This window comes from Triticum dicoccoides, chromosome 6A (genome assembly GCF_002162155.2).
Source record: "Triticum dicoccoides isolate Atlit2015 ecotype Zavitan chromosome 6A, WEW_v2.0, whole genome shotgun sequence".
Classification (NCBI taxonomy): Eukaryota; Viridiplantae; Streptophyta; class Magnoliopsida; order Poales; family Poaceae; genus Triticum; species Triticum dicoccoides.
The window spans coordinates 32,500,526-32,510,260 of NC_041390.1; the positions used below are offsets into that span (position 1 = coordinate 32,500,526).

Consider the following 9,735-nt stretch of genomic DNA (forward strand, 5'->3'; position numbering starts at 1 on the left):
AGCCGCCACCTCTCCTCTCCCCCCAAATCCATCCGATCCCATCCGCCCGCTCGCGGCTCCAAGAAGGAAGCCGCGTCAACCATGTCCGGCCGCGGCAAGGGCGGGAAGGGGCTGGGCAAGGGCGGCGCCAAGCGACACCGGAAGGTGCTGCGCGACAACATCCAGGGCATCACCAAGCCGGCGATCCGGCGGCTGGCGCGCAGGGGCGGCGTGAAGCGCATCTCGGGGCTCATCTACGAGGAGACCCGCGGCGTGCTCAAGATCTTCCTTGAGAACGTCATCCGCGACGCCGTCACCTACACCGAGCACGCCCGCCGCAAGACCGTCACCGCCATGGACGTCGTCTACGCGCTCAAGCGCCAGGGCCGCACCCTCTACGGATTCGGCGGCTAGCCCCCCTGCTCCGTCCAGTCTCTGCTCCCGCTGCTCCATCTGTCCCAGTGCGTGTGTAGTGTGTTGTTCAATCGTTGGTGAGGGTTTGGTCTGTGTAGTTAGCGCAAGGCGATGTGTATGAATGCAATGGAATCAGCGTTGGTATTATACTATCTTTTCTGCATCTCTCGATGTGTTACATCCTACTCTGCTGCGTCTTTGTTCGATGCTTGTGTGATTTAGTACGCTGTAGTCGTTTAATTTGGTTTTAGCTGAATGAGCGACACAATTTGTCGCTGCATTCATATTTGGTTATGCAGAAACATCCTCTGGATTCAGATATGTTTCTTCAGCAGCCATGCGGATCTGCGTTCTGAAACTCTGAAACTTGTCTGAATGTTGTTTCATGGGTTGGTTTTGCCTGCGTGGTTTGTGGATGGCGATGATTATGAATGCAATGGAATCACTGTTCTGGCGATATCATCTTGGTTGCTACATCTGTTGTATGTTTTTTACTATCTCCTTGCCACTACCAACTTGTTACCTGAATTCAGTACTTGGCTGCGGCTTTGTTCGCTGAACTCACTGACATGGAATTTCGTTCAATACGATAATCTGCTGAATGCAGCGCGTGGAGATCAAAACGACTTGGGGATTTCAGCTCCCCTTCATTGCATTTCTTTTCTATTTGGTTATGCGCAAATGTTCACTGGACTTTGTTTGTTCTTCACCGGATGGAGGGAGTATGCAGTAGCTAACTTGGGCTAATATGAAGAAAAATAAATCTCACAATCATATTGTGCTACTCTGTCACCTGCCATGTTGCTACTGGGATGTTTCCCCCCTCTTCTTTCGTGTAGCCAATGAGTTGGCTAACCTCTGAATTTTAACTCCTACACTGTATTAGCTATATTTAGACATGAAATTTCTCAATCCCTAGAAAAAAACTCTTAGACTGTATTAGTTAGATTTGGAAGAGGCCAAATTAAAGTCAAATCAACATTATGGTGGACATGGCTCTATTACCTCTTTAAGAAATGAAATACCTCAAGTATTCATACTAGGAAAGAAAATATCAAGAGTTGCGTTATTATGATCCGGATAGAACTTACACTTGGATAAAACAACTTGTCTAGCGGGAATGAATTAGTCCAAGGACATGCAAGCAGTGGGCTAGTCCACAAATTTATGTTGCAGGTTGGTGAAAGTACCACCACAACACAAAACCTACTACACAAGGTGAGAGAGGAGGATCCCTCCACCCCGCCTAAGGGCGCCGAAGCGGTCGTCCGAGGCAGAGCTGGCCTGGCATGACACCGTCCGACACGCTGGCCCGACAGGCACGGTAGGCTCACGTGTTGTTTGGCCTGCTAGGAGGGTCATTTTTGGCCCATTAGGTATGACATCAGGTTTCGCTGCTGCGCTCACCGTCTTTCCCATGATTGGGACCTCCTATATGGCGACCAGCGCGGCTGAAACCACGAAAGCGCACCCCCCACCCTGCTCTCCTACACGCCCTTGCTTTCTTTTTATGTTTTCAGTTTTTTTCTTTTGAAAATGATTTAGGATTTCAAAAGGTTCCGAATTATAAAAAAATGTTCATAATTGGAAAATACTAAATAATTGTTCATGAATTTTTTTAAATGGTCAAAATATTACAATTTAAAAAACAAAAAAAATCATGAATTAGAAAAGATCGCAATTTTTTAAAAGTTCACGAATTTAAGAAATTTTTTCAATTTCAAAAAATTGTTCATGAATTTGGAAAAAATAATGATTTCAAAAAAGTTTCACCAAACTAAAAATTGTTCAGGATTTAAAAAAATGTTCATGAATTAAAAAATGTTCATGATATAGAAAAATGTTTTTGAATTTGTAAAAAATGTTCGCAATTTTTAAAAGTATGATCATTTTTTCAATTTGATGAACAAAATTTTAGTTAAAATGTTCACCCTGATTTAAAAAATGTTAGAGTATCACAAAATGTTCACCAATTTTAAGGAAATGTTCCGGGATTTGAAAAAAATGCTCATGAAATTTGGAAAGAAAAAACGATAAAGAAAAAGGAAATAAAAGGAAAAGCGAAAATTAAAAGACAAAGGAAAAAAAGAAAACAAGAAAAACCCGAAAAAATAACAAGATAAAAAAGGTTTTGGAAGGTTCTAGAACCATTCCAGAACCGGACATGACGTACACAAGAAATAGGAGACGCCGGCACGATGGTCCTCAGTGGTCTCTCCTTCTGTGTCTAGCCATCGCCTCATGTCCGTGTCCGCCACCACGCTAGTCGACCTAGTTCCTAATTTTGTGCACGATCCATCGATCGGCTGAACCTCTAGGGCAAGCACATGCAGATCAAAATCTAAAACTTCATGCTTGAATGAATATAAATTGGTGGGATTTTTCTGAAGATATCTGATCGAATCACATAACAAGGCATGAACATGTGCGGTAATTTGCATGCTGGTCACATGAAGTCAGCTCATGTTCTCACCTGTCGCTTGATCTCTTTCATTGCCAAGATTTCTGAAGAAACTCTTTGCTCGCGTTCAGACGGAAGATGCATAGCTCAAACTCAAACTTGCATTGCATTTCTCGAAACAGGCTCTCGCCCCCATCATAAATAAAGGCACAAACAGCAAAACCGATGCAAAGTGATGAGGCAACCCTTATACAAGCAGGTCAAAAGAGAAATAAAACGACATTGAACTAGGAGAGCAACATTTATGTGGTGGGAGATGATGGTGGCCATGGCTGTGGTGGCAGGGTGTCAGCAGCTTCAGGAATCAAAGCCAAGAACTCCTCGTGCCCTGAGTTCGGGGGTGGATCCACTGCCCCCATTCTTCTCAAGGCGTCACGAGGTGGTGGACATGGAGAAGAGGAAGAGCAAGAAGAAGATGCTCGCCTATGGGTTCGTGCTCATCCCTATGCCACTGGATCCAAACATGGCACAGGATCAGAACGACGACGACGACGACGATGGTACGTTTGGCAACGTCGATCAGTACTTTGCCGATCATGGGTGCGATGGCGACTTCATGGGGCCTCCTTCTCAAGAACCAAACCCAATAAAAGACGTGTGCGATCTAGCTGGTACCGCGGAGAAGCCAAGTTGCAACAGGCGCTGTCTGGCGTTCAGCTCTCAGGAGACGCCTCCAGCTGCCGACTTCACCGAGTCTCAGATAGGCGAGGTGCGAAATATTATCAGCCCCAACACACTCAAGAAAGTGGTCTGTGAGCAGAACTCGGTCCCATTACAGGAGAAGAAGAAGGCACGCAAAAGAAAGACTAAGAAGGGTGCGAGCCAGCCGGCACCGAGTACGATCCGTGCTCAGGACGGGCCACCTTCACCGCAGGATATCTCGAGGAGGGTGCATGTGGCGGGTAGGGCGATGCTACCGACAAATATGCTCAATGCTGCAACCGGTGCTATGCGGAGTCTGCATGACAGTGTTCTTGCTTTGGAGAAGCGACGTCTCAGAGAGAAGGATGTGGCATACCCGGTTTTCGCGGCCAAGGTGCCAGAGGGCAAGGGCTTTGTGGATAACTCCATCGGGCGTACGATCGTCCTGCGTTTTGATGACATCCACGCTATGTTGAACCTTCATCCGCTGCACTACACCTTCGTCCGGCTATTTTCGCTGAGTATGGAGATGCGGATCATTCGCGATAAGACCCCGGACATCGTGATAGTCGACCCCTTCTACATGCATGCCAAGATCTTGGGCAGCGCTGGGGACCGGCAAGTCGCGAGTTCTTACCTCGAAGGCGTCATTCTGGCAAACCAAGATAAGGATAACTTCCTCGTGCCTTACTTTCCCGAGTAAGTCCTCCCCTCAACCGGCCCGTAACATATGAATTCTTACATTTCGATCGTTTTTCTTTTAACATTCCGTATTTTCTGCAGTGACACACGTTGCACGCTCATCCTCCTAAGCCCCAAATATTCCATGGCCACGTATTTCGACCCGGACCGTCAGTCGAACGTAGACTACACAAATGTCAAGAAGGTTCTTGATGATGTTCTCCCCGGCTACGCCAAATCTGGAGGCACCTTCACCAGGCCTATTCATAAGTACGGCAAGCACGTATTCTCTCACAATACGACGTTCTGCTACGTCAAGCAGCCGCCTGGCGGTCAGAAGGATGCCTACTACGCCATCCATCACATGCGGGCGATCGTACGGGACCATCATCAACTTCTGCTACCGAGTAAACTCAAAGATTGGGCAAAGAGCGTGTCGGCAATCCAGGACGCGGACCTCCGACAAGAATTCTTTCGCATCCACTCGGAGTTTGCGGAAATCATCCATCAAGATGTCCTTCGTACCTCGGGACAGTTCTACCTCAACAATCAACCGTCCAACAGTGACATCGACACAATGCTACAAATGCAGGCTGACAACGACCGTTATTTCATGACTCCCACGATAGACGGCGGCTTCATCCACGCTCCGGTCCCTTGAGTTGAGTCGGAAGCAGTGATGCTGTGTCTAGTTCTGAAACATCGATTGGCTCATGTTGTAATTAAACTTTAATGAACTTGTAGTATGTCTCTTTGGTTTCGAGAGTCGTTCAACTTAGATGTAATCGATGCTATTAATGTCTTGCTTTTCTCTTCCGATCGTTCTGTTGCATACTTATATATTGCTTATGTATTGTCTGTGAATTGGTACTAACGTTTCGTTTGGCTAGTGCATAGCGATGCCGACGTATATCGTGTACAAGGGTAAGGTTCCCGGAGTCTACGATGACTGGGAGGAGTGTCGGAGACAGGTTCACCGATTCAGCGGTAACAGTTACAAAGGGTACACCACTAGGGCCGAGGCCGAATCTAGATACGCCCGCTATCTAGCGGGAGAGGGGAGGGAGCATTGGAGGAACCGGATGAAGACGAGTTTCATCGTGATGATGCTCATCGTGATGACCGCAGCTCTCTTCTATGTGATGGTAGTTTAGATGATCGATATCGACTTGTAATGTGAAGACAAACTCGCTACTCGCGGTCTCGAGACTTGTAATATAATGTTCTATCTTTGTTCGATCTTTTCAATTCGGAGACTAATATGATGAATTGTATTCGGAGACTAATATGATAAATTGTATTCAAAGACTAATCTTCTACTGTATTCGATGAATCTGTTGTTGATGTGTGCTGTCTATATTTTGTCAAATTATACATTTTGTAACCTGTGCAAAAAACAGAAAATAAAAAAATAAAAAAACCTAATATTCATACTAATGGCGCATCACATGACAATGCGTCATTAGTATGACAAAGCATACTAATGGCGCATCACTGGTAAGTGCGCCATTAGTATGCCATGCGGCGCATCCAGTGGTGGTGCGCCATTAGTATGCCAAAGCACCTGGATATACATGCCCCCTGGGAGGCATACTAATGGCGCACCCTGGCCTATACTAATGGCGCACCCGCGGTGCGCCAGATACTAATGGCGCACCAGGTGGTGCGCCATTAGTAAAAATTATTAATGGCGTGCTATTAATGGCGCACCACAGATGCGCCATTAATGACCATACTAGGTGCGCCATTAGTAGGGGTTTTTCTAGTAGTGTCATCAAGGGCTTTGGCTGCAGAGCTATGGCACGTCCGACGGCCTGCTGTCGGTGTCAGATGAGCTGCTCTTGATGTTTCTGGTCGAAAGGCCACTGATCTATTTCCTTTAGTCTTTCGTGCCAAATGGGAGGCAGTACATCTCTTGCTCGGTGTCGACAAAATCCTTCTCGGGCTCGACCGGTGGTGGGCAATGGTGTGGTTGAGGTCTCGACAAACCAAATGCGTAGTCCCCGGCGTCGACAAGGTTGCAGCTATGTGGAATGTGTTTTGGAACCGAGGTGCGTTCCTATTTGTTTGTTCATGTTCCTCTTCATAAAAGTCAGGGAGCAGATTATAATTTGTGTTTTTCTTGGATCATGTCATAATATGTACAAAGAACACTAGAGGTAATAAAAATTACACTAGGTTCATGGACCACCTTAACGACGTTTACAAGCATTGAAGCAAGCCGAAGGCGCGTCGCTGTCATCGCCTCTCCCTTGTCGGAGTCGGGCAAACTTTGTTGTAGCGAACAGTCGAGAAGTCGTCGTGCTAGGGCCACATAGGACGGGCGCCCAGAGCTGCAAACATCACCGATGAAGAAAATCGTAGTTCCGAAGGATCAAACTTGTAAAACATCCAAGCAAAGACGAAAGAAGACCGGATCTAAACACATACACTAAACATCAACACCGATCGAATCACGCGAGATCATACATTGTTGGATCTTTGCGAATGCACGACCTGCATTCATCAGAGGGTATCATAAAAGACCTCAAAAATTTCAGTTGAGGGATGAACGAAAGAATAATTTGATTGTGATTGTGATAAAGAGAGGCATACATATAGGTAGAACAAAGAGGAAGCATTGCTAATCGCATTTGCTTTGAGACTCTCAAACTTATGCTTAAGGGGTGTGATGGAGCTAGCAGAACGTAACACTACTACGCGATTCATTTTGTCTATATAGTCCCAGCTCAGGAGAGCGATGTGGCGTGTCTACGTTCACTCGATCCAGTGATCAAGGTAGCTCTAGAGTTTTCTTGGCAAAACCGGGACGTCGTGGCGGTTACGCTACTACTCCATCCAGGTCTCCGGTTGGATGCGTGGTGATGTCTTTTCTTTCTTGACACATCTATGTGAGTGATCTTTGTTCAACGTAAAGATGCTTACATTGCAATAGTATTATAGTTTACTTTTCTTAATATTCAATTCATGAAGACTCTACCGAAAACCGTTGGAAAGCTTGGCTCTATCTTGTGAGAAGATTGATGGATGTTCATCTCTCTCAACAGCCAGACCAGTTGCGCTGTAAACTTACTCAGAATGGAGTATTTTCGGTAAAATCCATGTATGTGGATATTATTAATTCTGGCATTATCCATCGATCTTTGTATATCTGGAAAGTCAAAGTGCCCTTCAAAATTAAAGTGTTTATGTAGTTTGTTCACAAACAAGTCATTCTAACCAAAAACAATTTGGCTAAGCGTAACTGGATAGGATCACGAAGATGTAGTTTCTGCGATCATGATGAGTCTGTCAAACACCTCTTTCTCTATTGCCCAATGGCAAAAAAATTATGGCGGTCTGTGCACATAGCTTTCAACATTACTTCTCTGAATACCATCCACATGTTATTCGGGACATGGCTGGACGGAGTACAATCAGAAACCGCAAAACTGATTCGTGTAGGAGTGTGTGCTTTATTATGAGCTATATGGAATTGTAGGAACGATTTGTTTTTTAAAAGAACTACACATTCATTTCTTGCAGGTTATTTTTTGGGTCACTACACTGCTTCATATGTGGTCGCTACTCACTCCGACGGATGCCAGGGAGCGTATGGTTACTGGGTCTATCCGTTGGGAGACGGTATCACGGACTATTTTCAACCGGTTTGGATGGTGGTCATGTAATATGATAGGTGTTTAGTTTCCTATCTTTCTTTATTCCATCGGTTGTGGCTATACCTAGTATCCATGTGTAATTAATATATTATCTAAATATTAACGTGCATTGCACGTGCGCATTTACTACTATAGAAAAAGAAACGAAAAGAAGCGTGCTATGTGTTCGTTGGCTGATCTTTTCAAGAGATCGGCCCACCGTCCGATTGGATCGTTTCTCTCTGCTATTTTCCAGCAACAAGATCCTTGGTGTAAAACCTCCTTTGCAACAGGACCTTCGTTTCAAAAATAAACAAAATAAAATTTCGACCTCTACCGTGTGTTACCACAACAAACATTTCTTATTGCAAAAATTGCAACAACACCTTCTATCTCATCTCTTATTCCTGCAATAAGACTTTTCTTGCAGATATTTTTTTTGCATTATAGAAACATCGCCACCGCGTCACAGTAGCACTAGCATAGTCGCCATTCGCCGCTGGCATTTGCAACAACACCGTTGTTGTTGTTGTTGTTGTTGTTGTTGTTGTTGCAACCTCTGTATTGCAACACCGCCGCTGTTGCAAAAAGCCATAGCAGAATCCTTGTTACAAAAAATTAAAAAATTGCAAGTCCGAGCCCGGTCGCCATGACCATGGCCATGGACAAACTCCAGCTTGGGCAGGCCCCTTTCCTGCCTCGTTCCGCGCCACGCATGTGTGCCCCAGCCGCGGTCGCACACATGCCTGTGTTCCACCTGGTCCTCGGCCATTGCAACACAGCCGACGAGCGGAGGACTTCATCGTCGCTTGTGTGTGCTTGCGTCTTGCGTATGCTTGCTACTCAATGCTTGCAACACCTCCTCGCAGCATCTTCTCGCAGCACCGTCTGTCCAAGGAAGCACAAAGGAGAAAAGAAAAGAGAGAACGCCACCCTCTATGCCGCCGGAGTAGGAAGAGAAGAGGAAAAAAGAAAAGCTGAGGAAGACAGATTGAAAGAGTGGATAACGTCGAGCGAGTTTCACGTCTCCTGTGCCCGCCCTTCATGTAGTCGGTCCGATCAAAACGAATCGAACGGTCCGGCACGTGACCGGTGCAACACGCGAGATCAGTCGAGAGAGGATTTTCTACCATGCACAGGACCTCCCGTGCATGCATCCATCGCCTTGTTTATTACTATATATGTGACCACTGACATCACCTATAATGTTTTCTCTCTCATCTAGCATACATTCACATGTTATTCTACTCACCAAGTTTCATCCAAATAAATAGATGCATACTGTATGTTGAAATAAAAGTTTGATTTACATTTTGTTTGCATAATTGTGTTTTTTCTAACAAGATCTTTCAAACAAGACTAATATTGAATACACTTTTAGAAAATATTTTTTACAAGTAAACTACCAAGCTTCAAACTTGTTTCATACAAATTTAATTATTCGATACAAAAATTCAACAATGAGTTATTCAAACAAGAACTTTAATAGTGTTTGACAAAGTATCTCATAGTTTTGTGTATTTTTAATAGTGTTTCAATGTGTTCTAATTTTTTTGATTATTTTTAGAACATGCTGAAACACATTCAAAAATGTTATAGTTTTAAAGTTCTCCTCGTCATAAACACAAATATGCAAACGGATCATAAATTGCACTTTTGGTTTAAAAGATAAAATAGTTTTAAACTTGGAAATAAAATAAAAAAGCATGCATGGGATGGTGAAGCATAGACTTGCATGTGGTCAGAGGAAGATCTGACAAACTGCAAAGAGCATTAATGCACAACATCGAATCTCCAAGAAAAATGAACGACCCTCCCATGACCTCCCGTGCATGGGAGAAATGCTTTTCTCGAGATCAGTCGGCTGATTTGGATCATTTCCCAAAAACAATAATGCTAGATTCACGGGCTGCCTGATAC

The 9,735-nt window shown here is 44.7% G+C and overlaps 1 protein-coding gene across 1 annotated transcript; it reads left to right on the top strand.

Moving 5' to 3' along the window:
* On the top strand, window positions 1-519 carry LOC119314309 (histone H4). Its single transcript, XM_037589041.1, has one exon. The coding sequence runs from the start codon at window positions 82-84 to the stop codon at window positions 391-393; it is 312 nt and encodes a 103-aa protein (XP_037444938.1). The 5' UTR covers window positions 1-81; the 3' UTR covers window positions 394-519.
* The last annotated feature ends 9,216 nt before the right edge of the window (window positions 520-9,735 follow it).